A 17,527-nucleotide genomic window follows, 5' to 3' on the forward strand; every position below is an offset into this window, starting at 1 on the left:
AACGAATCGGGTTACCGTGATGTAATGTTTCACGATTGCAATGCAAGACACGGTTTTTCAGATTTGCGGATAACAATCACAATCTCGCATTTAGATTGTTTTCAATCGAAGTGGCAACATATTCTCACTCAAACGAGAGCAGGGTGATAATTTTATCCAATCATTGCTTCATATCTATTTTACAGCCTTAAGCCAGCAGTTTAAACTCTACATTCCCATGGTCGGGTCCTTGACTGGTACCACAAGTCCTCCTTTTAAAATATGTAATCATGTTTAAGACAATGCAGTTTGTATTAAGACTGCGTCTAAAGGCAATCACATCTCAAGACGCTGTACAACACAATGGTGCATGTGCGTCATGAGGAGAACGGAAGGTGTGAGTATTTACTCGCCATTTCCACTCTGCAGGATAAATCACACAAAGATAATTGTGTCATCTGACTAAACAAAAAGGATCCATAATATGTGAGATGGTAACCTTAAGATTTTGACACGAACAAGTTACACATCACAAATGTTTACAATAGCATGTTTTCAGAATAGCTAAAATACGTAATGCACTACAGGAAAGTTATTTTCACAGTGCAGGTTTGTGTGTTTAAACTTCACATCTTTTAAAACTACGCTTATATAGTTTGAACATATCTCAGACAATGAGCAGGTTCAGCCGGGATAGCGCTTAAATTATAATCAACCACGATGTATGACATACGTGGCTGTATTGTGATCAGCAGAGGGCAATCCGTTCACGTAACATATTCAACCAACTAAGAAATTTACGCTATTTCCTGAAGCAAAGGATGCTGTTTATGACAAATCTAAATGGCTATGAAATACGAGAAGTCCGAGCTACTCAGTGAAATTACCAAGCACTTTCTTCCAAATTGGCAGAAATGTAAGTGGTTTACTTTACAAGCACGAAGCAGCCCAAGATCTTAAGTCCCATTCCGATGTTGACTAAACTCAGTATTCATCAACGTCATCCCGACCCACTAACTGAAAATATCTATGAAAAAGTATTGGCCAAATGGTGCCAACCAATGATGTATAATTCAGTCTTGCGCCAATGTTAATTACGATATAAATCAGAGAACACACAAAAGCTACACCATTCCCAAATAATAGTGAAATATAAAATAAAGGATACGTTTGTTTAATAATAAAGATCTAATGGGCTACTGTAAATAAAACGCATTTATAGCACGAAGAAGGCGAATGACAAACTGACGTCGCATTGAGCAATTGTTCCCATTTAGTAACTTGCCAATTGTGTTGAAACTTTCTTCCGTAAGTCTGCAATCGCTTGATTCTTTGTAATTGTTGTCCAGCCCTCTGGAATGGTGCCACGGCCTGTAAATTGCACTTTGTAAAGCCTCTCTAGGTCTGACTTAAATCTGCAGACAAACCATTTCCAATATGGTTGCACGGTTAAGTCTGGCGTGATGTTCCAACTTGCATATTTTGGCCCTGCTGTACGATAATCCTTATATGGTATTTCATTGTCTTCTGAAAGCACTAACCACCAGTCACTTGCAACTAAACTAGTACAAATATCAGTGGAAAAAGTATCTGTTTTACACCATTTCCCCCCTGTCACTGCCTCTGGCCGATGAATCGGAATGCGGTGGTTTTCGTCATGACCGGGTATTGTGTTTGTGCAGATGGCTTTACAGAATGGGCACTGCACCCAGCACCCACTCATCTGTTCACGTAGCATGTCTTGAGGTTTGTTCCTTACGTCTTCTAAATCCCTTATGGATGCTGTAGAATATTGTTTTTTCAACTGCGTCACCATGGTTTCCAATGTTGTGGTTAGTTCATATCTAAAGCAGGGAATGTCATGTATATCTTTGTAGTCAGCTCTAATCAAACTGTGCCTTGGGAAATGGATGTTGTCACCAAGCTGTTTACAAAATTCATCCAGCCACGATGATCCATCGCCTTTGTTTGACTGGACGGCTGTGATTGCATTCGTAATTGCAGTGAAAACATTTCGCGTGTAAAACTCAAGACAGGACTCAAATATTTCTCGAATTTTAATATTTTCCTTCGCCGAGCAATATTCTTCAACACCTTCTGTAATGTACTTTTCAAAATATTGTTTTGGTTTCTGAATGTATTCCTTAAATTCCACGAATTGTTCCTTCTCTGCTAAATGTATCAAAATGTAGTTTTCTAAATTTGATCGATTTCCTTTAAATGCCAGACAATCGGACTTCATTTTGTCTACAATGTCAAGGCTGGCTTTGTCACAGACTGCCTGGTGCATGGCTGTTTTAAGTTTTCTAGACAAAACTTCAGCAAAGATGGTAATGTTTGCGTCTCCTTTACATCGAATCTTAAAGCTGTTGAAGTACTCTTCTTTCTTGCTGCTAAAATATATTAGAGGATCGTTTGCCCTCTGGAAATCATAATCTATTTTCTGAAACCTCACTTCAGCATTTGCCAATATGTGTATTGCTAAATCTAGCCTATACATATTTGTGACCTTCAGTCTTGCATGTTGCTTGGAACTTGAATCTATAGCTGCCAGCATAGCTTTTATTACGTTATGTAGATTGGTTTGATTGTAACCAAGCTTCCGTTTCTCCAGAGATTTAATAACCTCGCCGGCTACATAGCTTGCATCCTCTGTAATGTTTTGACGATGTCAGTCTCCAGTAAATTAGTGGAAGAGAAAAATGGATTAACCTGATTCCAGACACCTTTTCGTTTAACCACAATATGTTCTCCATGACAAAATAAAAATGATTTATTTTCAGACATTTTAATCAATTTTGTGGATAATTTGTCTTCACTTTTAAAATGTGCAAAAAGCGTATTTTCTGCTTGCATTCTAAAATCTATTTTTCCAGGTGGGGTAACGCTTTTTTCACTTCATTTGTCCATTCTTCCCACATTGTCTCGAACTTTTTTCCAATTGGATATCTTTCACTCCAGAGGTTTTCAGTTTCGAAGCCAAATCCTTGCTCTTTTTGAAAAGCCGATCCTCAAAGCTTGATCTATATTCATCCAGACAGTTCCATACACTCTTTTGATTCCTCAAAACAGTATTTTTTTGTAATTATCAGTCACAAGCTCGTCTTGAATTGTTTCAAATTTCATGATGAAGTTAGTTTTCCATTGACTCAACAATTCAGCAGCATGTAATCGATTAAATATGTTTCAATGTCTTTCCTGATTTCGTTGTATTTTGGAGAAAGGGTTTGCTCAATGTTTGACCTAGTCCAACTAGACAATACGTCTGTCCTGTTATTAATAATATTATACAGCTTATTCTCCTCTTGAATAAGATGACTCCTAAAGCTCCAAGTCCATTTCCCATACATGTCTTCAAGTTTGTTGTAAGCTGCAATCTCATGGGTGTTATTGAAGCTAAACACAAAGTCTTCTGAAAGCAATGCATTCCACAAATCTTGGATACGATTTTTCAATTCTGATATTTTTAAAACATTACTTTTTGTCTTGATGATGCTGTCTTTAAGTTTTTTTACATGTTGGAAGTAGCTTGGATGTGACAGCCATTGGAGGATCGTCTTCCCAAAAGTGAGAAAAGAAATGGATCTGAGAGTTCACGTCGAACCCAATCACATCGTCAAATGATACAGCGTTGCACTGCTCCTGTTCTGCAGCTGTGCGAGTCATCTCATCTAACATATTCTGGAAGAGTCTCCTTCCATCCATGACATTTTCTTTTACAGTCATATCCCCGACGTTTTGATGGACAAACACACAGCTTGGTGACAACTTCACCTGCTTCATTTTCAGAAACGCCTGCACAGCGATCTGTATAATGTTGCGCATCTCAGAGGGATTCTCTCCAAAAGTATTGATCACGGTCATGTTTGCAAGGCCGATCACAAATGTAGCCAGTTCATCGTCAAGAGTGGGTGTCGCATTTGATAGCTCTGGGGCACAGAGCCCTTCTGTGTCGACTATCAACAAAAAGTCATATCCCAGCTCTTTGCTGAACTCTTCCTCCACTTTCACCAACTGCATGTGGACCCCTCGGGTGCATCTCCCAGCACCCACAGGGAACTGGAGACCAAACATGGCATTCAATAGCATGGACTTGCCACTGCTCTGTATGCCCAGTATGGAGAGGACAAATATTTTTTTGTTCCCAATTTTTTCAATAACTTCGTCCAAAACTGAGCAAATCCAAGTGAGGGGGGCATGTGAGGCATCACCATCCATGAGTTCAAGAGGGAACCCAGAGAGCATCAAATCTGCTGCGATGCCTGGCAAAGCAGCTGAGGGTTTGTCAGCTGTGTGCAGTGTCTGTGACGCTTCATAGATCTGCCCAACTTCCCTGAAAAGGTGATGAATTCCAAAAGAGGATGCCTCACGTTTTTTTTATATTCGTTCCAGCTCTGCTTGTTGTATAGGCAGTAACCTACTGCCAATAACTGTTCTCCTGGACTCAATTATCCCTTTCAGAGCCTGGTGATACTCCTGATGAAGTTGTGATATGCTACCTGCAGACAGGTTATCTAAATAGATTTCTAGCCAATGCAGTGACTATTGTTTTACTGAGTCTGCATGATGCCCCATATTATCAATGAACGATCTCATTAATGTATTGAGAGGAGATGCTTTGTGAAGCTGGGCTTCCCGTATTGATTGTTTTTCCATTGCAATGTTGTCCCTATATTCCTCCACGCTTTGGTCCCCCTCTACTCTCAAGCGAGCGAATTCTTTGTCTTTCTTGCACCACTCGTGCCACAATTTACCTTGAAGAGGCAGAAAAGTCTCCTTCATGGAAGACAATGGCTTGTCCTTCAGAAGACTCAATAAGACGTCTGCCATTGACTTTCCTTGTTTACATTGTTCATCATCTCCATCAACACTGAAGCCGCGCTGTCTAGCAATGTCTGAGCAACCATCCATTTTAACCGTTTGTGTTGAATTGGCCAACATATATTTGAGGGTTCACTTCAATTCATTCATTAGTTCAGCCTCATTCTTGTTCTTGACAGCAATTTTTACTTTTGTTTTACAATGTCCACAAGAGATTTGTTCTTTGTCAGCCCAAAGGCAAAGTAAAGGCTTTGGAGAATTTAGACAATCTACCAAAATGCCTTTAGCTTCATCATTGTTATCACAATCTGACATTAATATCACGTTGACAGTGGATATCTCGAGGAGAAATTGCACCTGCTTTTTGTGCTCTCTCGCATCTCCGTGGAGGTTGGTGAATGCTATGCAGTCATTAAATACGTCATCATCCCTCCCACCTGGACAGTACCAGGCGATCTCTGTGACTCCTTCCATTAGTAGACCATTTTTGCTGCTTCCCTTGCAGTGTCTATGAAAGAAAACTTCATTCTTTTGCTTTCCAAGCAGAGAGTTCAGCATCTGAGATTTCGATGTGAGTGATTCACCAAACCTAATGAATGACACTAGAGGAGTGTCAGCGTCTACAATCGCACAGAGGTTAGTTTGCTGTATCTCAGTAGATGCAGCACGGGATTTCCAGCTCTTTTTAATCTGTCGGAATGCCAAAATAGGGAATTCTATTTCTGAGTTACAAGGATTTGGAACTAAAAGCGGCAGTGCAAACTGGCAAAATGAGAGTTTGGTGTAAATGTACTGCCTCACAAAATTGTCTCCACAATGAAAAATTGTCATTTGCAAATCCATTGGGTGAACATGGGTTCGAGTGTCTGTCATAGACCAATCTTGACTACTCACAATATGATCATCGTTAAAAAACTTTTCATAATTAGAGTTTTCATTCTGCATGGTTTCATTGTTTTCATTTTCACCCGGCACACTAACATACCTTGCTTCGTAGTCAAACATCATCAGTTTCTGCAAATAATGAAGAACAAGCTCTTCCTCAATGCTTGGGGCTTCTTTAAGTATTGCTGACTTAATAACACACATATCCTTTGTGTGCATTTTCTTCGGGTAGTATTCTTGAAGCCCCAGTATTTTACGCAGATTCATAAACGTTTTCATCCCCTCTGTTTTACTCTTAACCTTCGATGTCTGCGAAGGAGCCAATGTGATAGTCAGTGTTCCAGCAACAAGAGATTTCAAAGTTTCCTCGAGCCGGTTCCAGTCAATGGGGCTTACATCATGGACCAGCACCACGTTTGATACTTCGGTGCAGATGGTTGCATCCAAATAGGATTTCATAAACGTTAAATGTTCCTCTTTTTCCAGGGGGGTCCGTGAATTAGACTGTGCTCCTGTAGTCAAACCGTTCAAGAGGACGTACGCCTGAGCCTTGAGAGTACTTTGAGATTTGAGAGCTGAGTACTTGATGTATGCCGTGTCCACTCCGTGCTGAAGACAGTTAACGTCTTCATAGTCGAGGAGGCGATGGAACGATCTCTCCTTTGCACTGAATCCTGAAGCAGCAGCAGCTGAAATGAACAGGAGCTCCTCCTCAACCCGCTTCATTTCTCGGAGGCACCGGCACAGGGAATTGAGGGAAAATGTGACGTCATTGGTCCCTTTCACCTTTGCTTCATCCAGCGCAGTTTAAGAATAAGTCGATGCATCCGTCGCTTCTTTCAATCGTTTCTTTGTTTCTGTAAATGTCTTAACAAGGGCCTTTAGCTCAACATCAAGAACTCTGACGGTATCAGACCCATAAACCCACTGCGTTATCGAGGAGCGCTGGGGGAAGTTCTCCACTGCATAGATGTTGGGTTCCAATAGGTACCGCATTTTTATTTTAATCCATTCGGTTTCATCACAAGAGTGCCTATATGCCGATACAATCCGCGTCAGGAATTCCTGAAGGGCTGGGTGTGAGAGACACGTGTCAATCCAGCTCCTGTTAGTTTTTGTGCATTCGTAGAACTTCTGTTTAAGATCCGACAGCATTTCCAGATGATCGTCATTGTCAGATTGCTCCCATTGCTTCGCATCTTCCATTATCGATTGCGCTTTGAAATTTATGTCAGCCAATTTATCCTCTGGATAATTACGTACTTTTTTATTGTTAAAATAGTGTAAGCTCTTTGAAGATCACTGGCCAACTTCAGGACATCTTTAAATCGCATTTATGATTGGACAGGACGATTTCCCATACTGGTATAAACCTGATTCCTCGGTCTATGAGAGACCATGTCCTATTGTTGACAACAATAGCAGATTCCCACTGAGGGAGATTACGTACATCAGGATTACCCCCTGTTGTGGTTACAGTCATCTGTATCATATCGGTGAGCACCGGGCTGTAATGTCCAGAATCACTTGGAGCTGGCTCAGTTGTTATTGTAGCACCTGTATCAGTCGTTGTACTACTGCCGCAGTCAGCACCAATGTTTGGTACGAATAACTCAGACAAGAGCAGTTTTATTTCATCTTGCTGATGTAAACTGAAACCTTTAGCTGATGCATTCCTCCAAAAAATTCCTCCAAATTGGAGAGGACCCTCGTTTGCGTGAGAGCCAAAATTGTGGAAGAATTTGCAGCTCATGTTGGATAACACTTTGCTTTTAAAATCTTCCTTTGTATTTTCCAACGTATTCTCAATCATTTGTAGCTCCTTCAGGGCTGCTTCAGATAGCCTGAGTTGTGCCATATGAAGATTACCTGAGGCTAAGGGCAGGTACATAAACTCTGTCCTGGAAAGATAGGAATGATCAGTCTGAGTATTTTGTATTTCCTTAAGATTAATTGATTTGACTTGCATTAAGACTGGTTTTCTACTCAAGCTCGAGACACATCCTTTCTCCGAGAAAGTGCTGCTGAAGCCCAAGACTTCTATTGTCTTCCTGAACATGGATTCATCCTTGAAAGAAATAAACTCGTGTTGTTTTGTCTCTGACTTGCCGATCAGACCCACGAGCTGGAATGTTTGTGGGATCATCAAGAGTTTTCCTCTCTTTTCTAATGTATCCTCTAAATTTCCACTCATGTAAACCCCCTTTAGAGCAAGACCCCCTGATGCGTTTTGTAAAATCTCTGTATCTGACCCACAATGTGTTGAAACAGATGTACATATTGCTTGGGCAGGCTCATTAATTCTCTCAGACACGACAAAAGGCAACAGATTATCATTTTGTATATGTGGAGTCAAGCTTATTGCCTTTTTAGCACTAACAACATCATCAGCAGCAGCAGCAGCAATTCCAAGCATTTTATAAAATGCCCGCTTTTCCCACTGTTTACGGAAATGTGAATCCAGTTCTCTGCTGTCCTGTTGGTCGAGGTGAAGCAGGGCCTGTGCATTAGAAATGAGCAGAACCTCACGCAGTTTCTGTTTCCAGTAAACTGTGTCAAGACCCACATCTCTGAGCTTTTGTGAAAGTTCATCATCAGCCTGGCTTATGCATTCGTCTTCTTCCTCTCCAGACATTGCCTAGGGAAAGGCACGTTATTACAATTATAATTTTTTACAACAAAAAACCAAAATTTTACAAAAAAATAAGAAACGTCAGAGAGTGCGTTCTAAAAACACAAATGATAAGTGCATGCACACCATGGCAAGGGTACATAGCCGCTGTACCTCTCGTTGCCCAGGAAACAGATAAATAACATTGTGAGCACAATGAGGCATCGTTCAGCCTTCCACATGTACATTTGTAGTGCCACAGCCGCGGAGCAACTCCACCAACGCCGCCATCCACACACACGCATGCACACCCCCACTAAACACACACATACACCCACATAGGGTCTCGATGGGGGGGGCGGGGTGCCTGGCACCACGAGTTTTCATCGGAAGGGCCCCTTGCAGGGATGTCCCCGGTTTCCCATTGCCAGGAGTTTGGCCAACCCCCGCCCCCCCAGGCCGGAATACATGGCGCCCCCCCCTAAAATAATTTTTAAAAAGTCGTAGGGGCGCATAGAGCTTTACAGGCTCGCCGCGATGAAGCATACACAACACGGGAGGTGGGGCCTCGAAGGCAAACACTCTATGGGAAGTGCAAACAGTGGGTGGGGGGACAATCCATGAGGGCCCTAGGAGGGGGATTAAATAGAGAGACACAGGAAATTACCGGTGAATCAGAGACGAGGAACGCAGATACGGGGACATTGGAAAGGTGGGGGAGAGGGCGGGGAGGATGACAAGAACGTTAAAAACTCGGCAGTTAAAGCGCTCGATTGGCTGCCGATGTCACCCGGGGATTAACGGGCTCTGAGAGGATAAGAGAGGAGGGAGAGAGCAAATTAAGATCAGAGTTCTCCTGCGACCCGTGGTGAATCCCAGCCGCCCTCGACGTCCGCGTGACGCCTGCTGGGTGTAGCTGCGAACCATCGCCCAGGCAGAGTCTTCACTGTCCAGCGTCCGCCCCAACTCCCACTATGTCCGTGTGACGCCGTGAGTGTGTCTGCGAGGTGAGTGATCGTTCAGTTGGTCGATTCTGCCCAGTTCGCCCGTTAGACCTAGCCCAAGATAGTCGCACATCGCGAAGGGTGGGAAATAAGAGGCTAAGCGCTACCCGTGGGGTGTTCGCTGGGGGCCATGAACAGGTATTCACTATTCGCGCCGGGAATAAAACCTTAGTACAAATAATCGCGTTTTTTTCTGGAGGGACTGGCTCACGCTGCGTGCGACCACTCGACTCGAAATCCCACCAGGAAGTGCCCCAATCGCCCTGCCTCTTTCAGTGACGTCACCACTCTACTGCTGGGCGTTCCCTTGTGGGGGCCGTTGGCCCCCGGGGTCTCTCCCGCCATCATTCCCTATTCCGTTTATGTTACCCCACCTCCCTAATACCCGCTAGGGTTTCGCCGGCCTTCGAACGCGACGCCCCTACCCATACGGCTTCACGCAGCGCTCCCACGCTGCAAGCATACGTGCGCACGGCATCATCAATCAAACGCCATACTCCCCCTCTTTACGCCGCTACGTACAGCTCTCGCACGCTGCGAGCGTGCGTCCGTCTACAGCTCCCCGCGGCACCCACTCACCACGGAGCACTCACGTTGTGATCGCACACCTGTATCATACACGTAGCGAACGTACGCGCACTCACGCACACAGCTCCCCGCGGCACCCACTCACCACGGAGCACTCACGTTGTGATCGCGCACCTGTATCATATACGTAGTGAACACACGCGCACCCACACGCGCACCGCTCTGCGCAGCGCTCCCCCCGAGGCGAGCCGCAGCACTACAGAACCACTGCGTACACACGCTTCCCCACGCGCTCAGCTGCACGACAAGATCACGCGAGACCACGCTTCGCTATTAATGATTTATTACCTGGTAACTAATGTTGAATCAGTGAGTCGACGAGGCTGGCCTATTCCACTAAACCGGTACCTATTCCCTATTTATCGGCTATTATCCTACTTCACCTCCCCACTCACTGTTTGGCGCCCGCGGAGGTTCGCTGCTCTCTGCGCTGACAGCGTACCTCGATACGTCGCACGGACGTCCGGGTCGCTGGCTGGAGCTGCTGCTGGTCCTCTGGCCTGGAAAGAAGAGAGCCCCTTCCCCCTTGCGCCCCCCCTATTTATTCCCCTTACCTCAAAGGGATGCTGCGCTGAACCATGGGCTCGTGCACCTCGAGCCCGCGCACGGCGGTTCCGGGCGCTTTTGATCTGCTAATCAGTGAGCGGCGTAAATCCTAATTAATCCCTTTCTCACGCAGGCCCCCATCATCGAGGTTCATGCGGCGGCGTCCATTACAAAGGTGCGCCGTGGGAATTTGTGCACGCCTGCCCGCGTGACCCCGCTCTCCAGGTTATTCATACTAATAGCCTTATTCTTTAACTCCCCTAATAATGGTGCCTGCGTGCCCGAGCGTAATTACGTCGTCCCTCCGCTGCCTGTGCGGGGGGTGCCTGATTATGCGTTCAGATGCGCTGCGTGTTTTCTAATGATGCTCCTCCATCACAATGCTTATTCCCTCTGCCTGCCCCGTCGATACTCGTGTGTGTGGGGGGAAATGCGCCTCAACCGCGGTGGCCGAATGCCCCACGCCGCGACCACACCATATTAAGGCCGGCCGCAGCGCCGCGGTGCCACGTAGCACGGGGGAGGTCATCCAATTCCCTGATCGCCGGAAACCGTGAGAGGTAATCCCGATAAGGGTTTCTCGGATAAAAACCGGTCGATCAGGTGACCTTCCCTTCCAGCTCTATGGGGGGGGGAATGCGTGAGGGTGTGTGCTTATGTGGGGGGGGGGTGATGGGGGGCAGTGCGGTGGGGGAAGCCGGGCGGCTCCCTGGCTCGGCAGAGCGGCCCCGTCGCTGTGGCACCACATAGCCCCCCGGGGTGCCAGTCCCCGTCCCGGGTTGACTGGAGCACCTCGCCTGGGTTGCCCCCACGAGGTATCGCCGCGGGGTCCGCGGGATTCGCCCGGCCATTGTGGCTGGCCTCGGGGGTGGCGGCTCCGTCTCCTGGGGCTCCGGCGTGGTCTCCTCCTCCATTCCAACGGCTCCCCTCGGCCCCTGGCACCTGCGGGCTGGGGAACAAACTCAGAGGCGGTGGGGTTTAAGGGTCGCCGTCCTCGTCGCCCCCGGCCCCGCCCGGGGCCCCTCGGAGCCCGGGGCTCCGTGGGGCCCATATACTGCGCGAGGCCCCCGGGCACGGGGGGTGGGGGGACCCCGGGGTTTCGGGGTACTTGGACGGCGGGGCTCCCACCCTCGGGGGCTGCTCGCCACGGCTTCAGTCGGAGGATGTTGACCACCATCTCCCGGCCCCTCTCTCCTCCCTGAATCAGCACCGTCCATGGTGAGATCTGCCGTCTCACAATCCAGGGTCCTCGCCAGTAGGTGGTCAGCTTCCCCACCTGTCCGGCACCGACGCGGGGAGTGTACAGCCACACCTCGGAGCCCGCAGTGTAGAAGGGGGGCTCCATACGGGGTCGGGCGCTCTGCTCTTGCCGCTGGTGCGCGGCCTCTCCGTGCGGGTAGGCTCGGCCCCTGGCCCCTCGCAGGGTCTCCAGCAAGTGCTCCACGGGGTGGCTCCCTTCCTCCCGTTGCGGCGGAGGGACACCGAACAGCAGATCTGCGGGCAGGCGAGACTCGCGACCAAACATCATTAGGAACGGGGTCTGTCCTGTGGATGTGTGAACGTCGGTTGTGTAGGCGAACAGGGCATAGGGGAGGTGTTCGTCCCAGTCCTGTTGATTCGCAGCCGCCATGCGTTTAAGCTTCCCGGCCAGAGTCTGGTTCATCCTCTCTACCATCCCGTTCGCCTGGGGGTGATACGCTGTGGTTCGGTCCTTCTGGATCCCGAACTCTCGGCACAGCGCCTGGAATAGTTCGGCCTCGAATTCACTACCCTGGTCGGTAATGACTCGTTCGGGGATCCCGCACTTAAGTACGTAATTTTCCACGAAGGCCTGGGCCACTACGAGGGCTGTTTTATCCGGGATAGCCACCGCCACAGGGTAGCGGGTGAAGTACTCCACCGCTACGAGAATATATCGGTTGCCCCGGTGGGATCGTGGAAAGGGCCCCTGCAGGTCGATTCCGACAAACTGATTCGTCCGACTGACTCGGAACGACCTCAGGGGTACCTGGTACCTCGCCGGCTTTTGCCCACACTGCTGACAGGCCCGGCAGCCCTGCACCCAGGCGGCCACATCTTGCGCCAATTTAGGCCAGAGATACTGGCGACGCAGAGTCTCCCGGGTGCGCCGTTCCCCATCATGGCCCCCGAGCGGGTGGTCGTGTACCAGTCGTAGTAGTTGGGGTCGCACATGGGCGGGAACGCAGATGCACCCCGGCTGCCCAGCGTCGGCCAGTTCCCTCACCACCCCGTTTTCTACACACAACCGGGCATACAAACCGCTCCAGGGCCCTGGTAGTGCATCCTTCTTCTCTCGCAGTGCCGCCTCCACCGCCGCCAGATCCGGATCCCGCTGCTGGGTTTGTCGCAGCTGCTCGTCGTCCAAGCCCGGGAAGGCGCAGCCGACATCCTCTTGGATCCGCCCGGTTGGGGTGGGATGATCCGTCTGTCCCCGGGCTCCTTCTGCAGGGGTTCCTGCGGCGCACACCGCACTCTCTCTCGGGGGAGGGAGTTTAGTTTCCGCGCGCTCCTTGGGTTCTGCTGCCTGGCGGCAGCGTCCCCCCGTGAAGCACGGGCAGGCGTCTCCCTCCCTCGTCTCAGCGCGCACCGCGGGCCGTCTTGACAAGGCGTCCGCGTTCGCGTGTGTCCGCCCCGCTCGGTACTCGATCTGCAGGTTGTACTCCTGCAGCTGCGCCAGCCATCGAGCCATCTGCCCCCACGGTTCCTTGAATGTAAGGAGGAACTGCAGTGCATAATGATAGGTGCGCACACGACATCTCCTGCCGTACAAGTACGGTCGGAACTGTTTACATGCGAAAATCACGGCATACAGTTCCTGACGGGTTACGCAATAGTTCAGCTCGGCCCCGCTCAGGGTCCGACTGGCGTACGCGATGACCCGCTCCGTCCCACCCTGCACTTGCGACAGCACCGCGCCCAGCCCACTGCTGCAGGCGTCAGTGTCCAAAATAAAATCGGTGGTGAAATCTGGGAAAGCCAAGGTGGGGGTGTGGGTGAGGTGGTCTTTGAGTGTGGTGAAAGCCGTCTGACAGGCCTCCAACCACTGATAGGGGTTCTTAGGGGAGGTGAGTTGGGTGAGGGGGCGTGCAATCTCACTGAATCCCTTTACAAATCGACGGTAATAAGTGGCGAGTCCCAAGAATGACCTGATCTCCGTCAGGTTCCTCGGCCGCGGCCAATCCACTACGGCACGCACCTTCTCGGGATCGGTGCTCACCCCTGCCTCGCTGACTCGGTGTCCGAGGTACCCCACCTCGCGCTGCGCAATGTAACACTTATGCGGCTTGAGCTTGAGATGAGCCGCTCGCAGTCGGTGGAACACCTCTCGAAGCCTGGACCAATGCTCAGACAAAGATCTACTGAACACTATCACATCGTCCAAGTAAATCAGGCACTGTTCCCACTGCAAGCCCCGCATCACCAACTCCATCAACCGCTGGAACGTCGCGGGCACGTTAGTGAGTCCGAACAGCAACACTCGAAACTCAAACAGGCCCATCGGGGTGGTGAATGCTGTTTTTGGCCGATCCTCCTCCGTCATCTCCACCTGCCAGTAACCGGACGACAGATCGAGGGTGGAAAAATACCGCGCTCCTGCGAGACTGTCGAAGGTGTCGTCGATGCGGGGTATGGGGAAGTCATCGCCGAGCGTGACTGCATTTAGTTTACGGTAATCGACGCAGAACCGGGTTGACCCATCCTTTTTCGTTACTAGTACCACTGGGGCTGACCAGGGGTTCGCCGAGGGCTGAATTATGTTATCGCGAAGCATGTCCCCAACTGCCTCTTTGATTTGGGCGCGTTCGGGTGTGCCCACTCGGTACGCAGGGAGTTTGATGGGTCGGGCTGCACCGGTGTCAATTTGGTGCTTAACAAGATCGGTCCGACCCACGTCCGAGTCGTGTTCACTGAATACGTCGGCATACTCCCGCAGTAACTCGCACAGCCGATCGGCCTCTCCCTTAGGTAAATCCGCCCATGGTACATGTAACGCATCGAGCAGGGGAACGACCTCGGCTCGGGGAGTCGGGCCGACTCGCCAGGCCAGGTCCTGGTCACCCTCAGGACGCCCGGGGTCCTCAGCCCAGAGTGCGAACACCGAGTCGTTAGAGTGGCGTGCGTGCAGGGGGTGTACGGTGGCTATCGGGGTGCGCCGTCGCAGTATCGCTGGGGTATTGTGGGGGTTAAACATCCGCATAAACAATCGGTCCCCATCTGCGTTTACCAACGTGGCGGATCCCACTATCCCATACCGTTTTGCCAACTCCGGGTGAGGAGTTAGCATTACCTCTCCTGATGGTCGGAGCGCGGGGTCGGTGGGGGATGTTGCCACCGGCACCAGCATCTCGGTGAGCGGGCCGATGGTGACTGCCGTCGCCAGGATAGCGGCCACAGGTGCGAAGCGGGGGCGCGTCAGTTCTCGTCCCAAGAACGGTATCCGCTCGCCGTTGCTCTCCATGGTGGCGCATCGCTGGCGGGGTTGCACGTTGAGTCCCAGCCGTTCTAAGAGGTCGGTACCTGCGATACACTCGTGACACAACGCACTCGACACGTAGAACTCCTGGGTGCACACCTGACTGCCTATGCGGACCTCTAGGGTGGCTCTCCCCAGCAGCCCCATTCCGGCTCCGCTCGCCGTGTGCAGCGCGCGGTCCGGTGCCTGCAGGTGACGCACGTCGACCCCGATCGCGCTGCAGTGCGCTGCGCTCACGAGCGAGGCCACCGCCCCCGTGTCTAGCAGGATTCGGGTACGCACTCCGTTAACCTCCCCTTCCACCAGCGACGTGGCCCCCGTGATCCCCGCCACCAGCTCCCGTAGCCAGTCGCCAGGAGTCACCGTTTCCGTGGGCGTTGTTGCTGGAACCTGTGTGGAGATCACTCGCTCGCCATTATTATTACAGCTGGTTTGGGTCGGGTCTACGTCGATTTCATCCCCCGGTGGTCCCCTCTCTAGGGGGGCCTTAGTGTTTGACCTATGCGTCTGCCTAGCTCGGGTGATTTCAGGACAGTCCCTCACTAGATGCCCTCGGCGATCGCACATATAACATGCCCGGGGAGGGGGGGCGGCTCCGTAGCGGGTCCCCTGTCCGCTCCCTCTCCCAGTACGCAGTTGTCCCAAATCGGACTCTAATTGGGACACCCTCACGGCTAGTCCCCCTACTGTCGAGCGTAGTTCACCCATCTCAGACTGGAGGGTCTTCATATTTTTATTTGCGTCCTCGCGTACCTGGGTTACCTGGCTGGAGACATCCTTTATACCCGTTTGTATACCGGCAACCCATCCCGGGGTTGTCTCGCGGGACACTGGAGGCTCTCTTTCCCGGCCCCTTACCGTCCTCGCGAGCTCCTGTTCCTCCTCCTCGTCTTCCGAGAGCAGGCTCGCAATGGCGTGCTCTCGTCCCAGCCCCCGGAGCTGCGCGCGTTCGCTGTGAATTCTTTCACACTTACGTGCGCGCTCGACAAGGGCGTTAAAGGGAAGACGTGGGCAGCTCATGTCTGGCTGCCACCACGCCGTGCGAGACAGGTACCGCTGGATTTTCTCGGCGGCCAGTTCCTCAATAACATCAGTTGCGTACCCCGGGCGTGCGATCTTTGTTAACTCGCGCACATCCTCGGCGTAATCACGTAGATCTTCGCCAGGTTGGCGACGGCGCGCCTCTAAGGCCGATTTTGCTTCCTCCTCGTCACGCGTGCCAAAACGCTGATCGAGTCGGCGCATCAGCTCCTCTAGCTGTGTCTGTGCGCTCGCGGGTAACGCTTCTACAAAATCGGCTGCCCGCCCATCAAGATTCATATTAAGTTGACGTACTGCCTGCGCGTCCGTCCATCCATTAATTTCCTTGGCCCCTAAGAGATTGCGGGCGAATGCCTTCCACGAAGGGGCCCCCCGGCCGGTAAATATTAGTCTTATTTTAGCGTGAGATAACGCGGGGGTCCGTACCGCTTCTGACACCAATTTGTGGGGGTCGCTAGCCCCCAAGGGCCCTCCCGCCTCCATCCCCTATTTCGTTTACGTTACCCCACCTCCCTATTACCCGCTAAGGTTTTGCAGGCATTCGAACGCGACGCCCCTACTGTTACAGCCTCGCGCCGCGCTCCCACGCTGCGAGCATACGTGCGCACAGCATCATCAATCAAACGCCCCACTCCCCCTCTTTACACCGCTACGTACAGCTCTCGCACACTGCGAGCGTGTGCCCATCTATAGCCCTGTGTGGCACGTTACCAACGCGCATCCGTATCCGCCACGTAACGAACGTATGCGCACTCACGCACGCAGCTCTGCACGGCACTCACTCAACACTGACCACTCACGTTAGGATCGCGCACCTGTATCGCACACGGAGCGAACGCACGTGCACACACGCACACCGCTCCGTGCACTCCAACTCCACACTGACTACTCCAGTTACGATCGCGCACCTGTATCACCCACGGAGTGAGCACACGCGACACCCACTCTCGCACCGCTCTGCTCAGCGCTCCCCCGAGGCGAGCCGCAGCACTACAGAATCACTGCGTACACACGCGCACCCACACGCTCACACTGCACGACAAGATCACGCGAGACCACGCTTCGCTATTATTGATTTATTACTTGGTACCTGGAACTAGATGTTAAATCAGTGAGTCGACGAGGCTGGCCTACGCTGATACCTCTATACCTATTCCCGATTTATCTGCTATGGTTCTAATTCACCTTCTTACTCACTGTTAAGTGTCCACGGCGGTCCGCCGATCCTTGTGCCAACAGCGTACGTCGGTGCGTCTCACGGACGTCCGGGTCGCTGGCTGGAGCTGCGTCTGGTCCCCTGGCGCTGGAGTAAAGAGCTATTTCCCCTTTTTGCCCCCCTATTTATCCTCCTTACCTCAAAGGGAGGCTGCGCTGAACAATGGGCTCGTGCACCTCGAGCCCGCGCACGGCGGTTCCGGGCGCTTTTGATATGCTAATCAGTGAGCGGCGTTGGCGGCGTACATCCTAATTACTCCCTTACCCTTCCTAACAATGGGGCCTGCGCGCTCAAGCGTAATGTTCCCAACCCTCCATGACTATGCGCAAGAGCCCATGCGG

General features: G+C 50.9%; 1 protein-coding gene across 1 annotated transcript; it reads right to left on the reverse strand.

Moving 5' to 3' along the window:
- Positions 1-315: 315 nt before the first annotated feature.
- On the reverse strand, positions 316-17,297 carry LOC144953375 (interferon-induced very large GTPase 1-like). Its single transcript, XM_078883938.1, is given in 7 exon segments — positions 316-330; positions 6,592-6,935; positions 6,938-7,018; positions 7,021-7,932; positions 10,104-10,125; positions 14,441-15,319; positions 17,168-17,297. Coding segments are annotated over 6 exon segments (2,010 nt in total). The 5' UTR covers positions 15,077-15,319; positions 17,168-17,297.
- Between the last annotated feature and the right edge of the window lie 230 nt (positions 17,298-17,527).

Source organism: Lampetra fluviatilis, chromosome 75 (genome assembly GCF_964198595.1).
Source record: "Lampetra fluviatilis chromosome 75, kcLamFluv1.1, whole genome shotgun sequence".
Lineage (NCBI taxonomy): Eukaryota > Metazoa > Chordata > Hyperoartia > Petromyzontiformes > Petromyzontidae > Lampetra > Lampetra fluviatilis.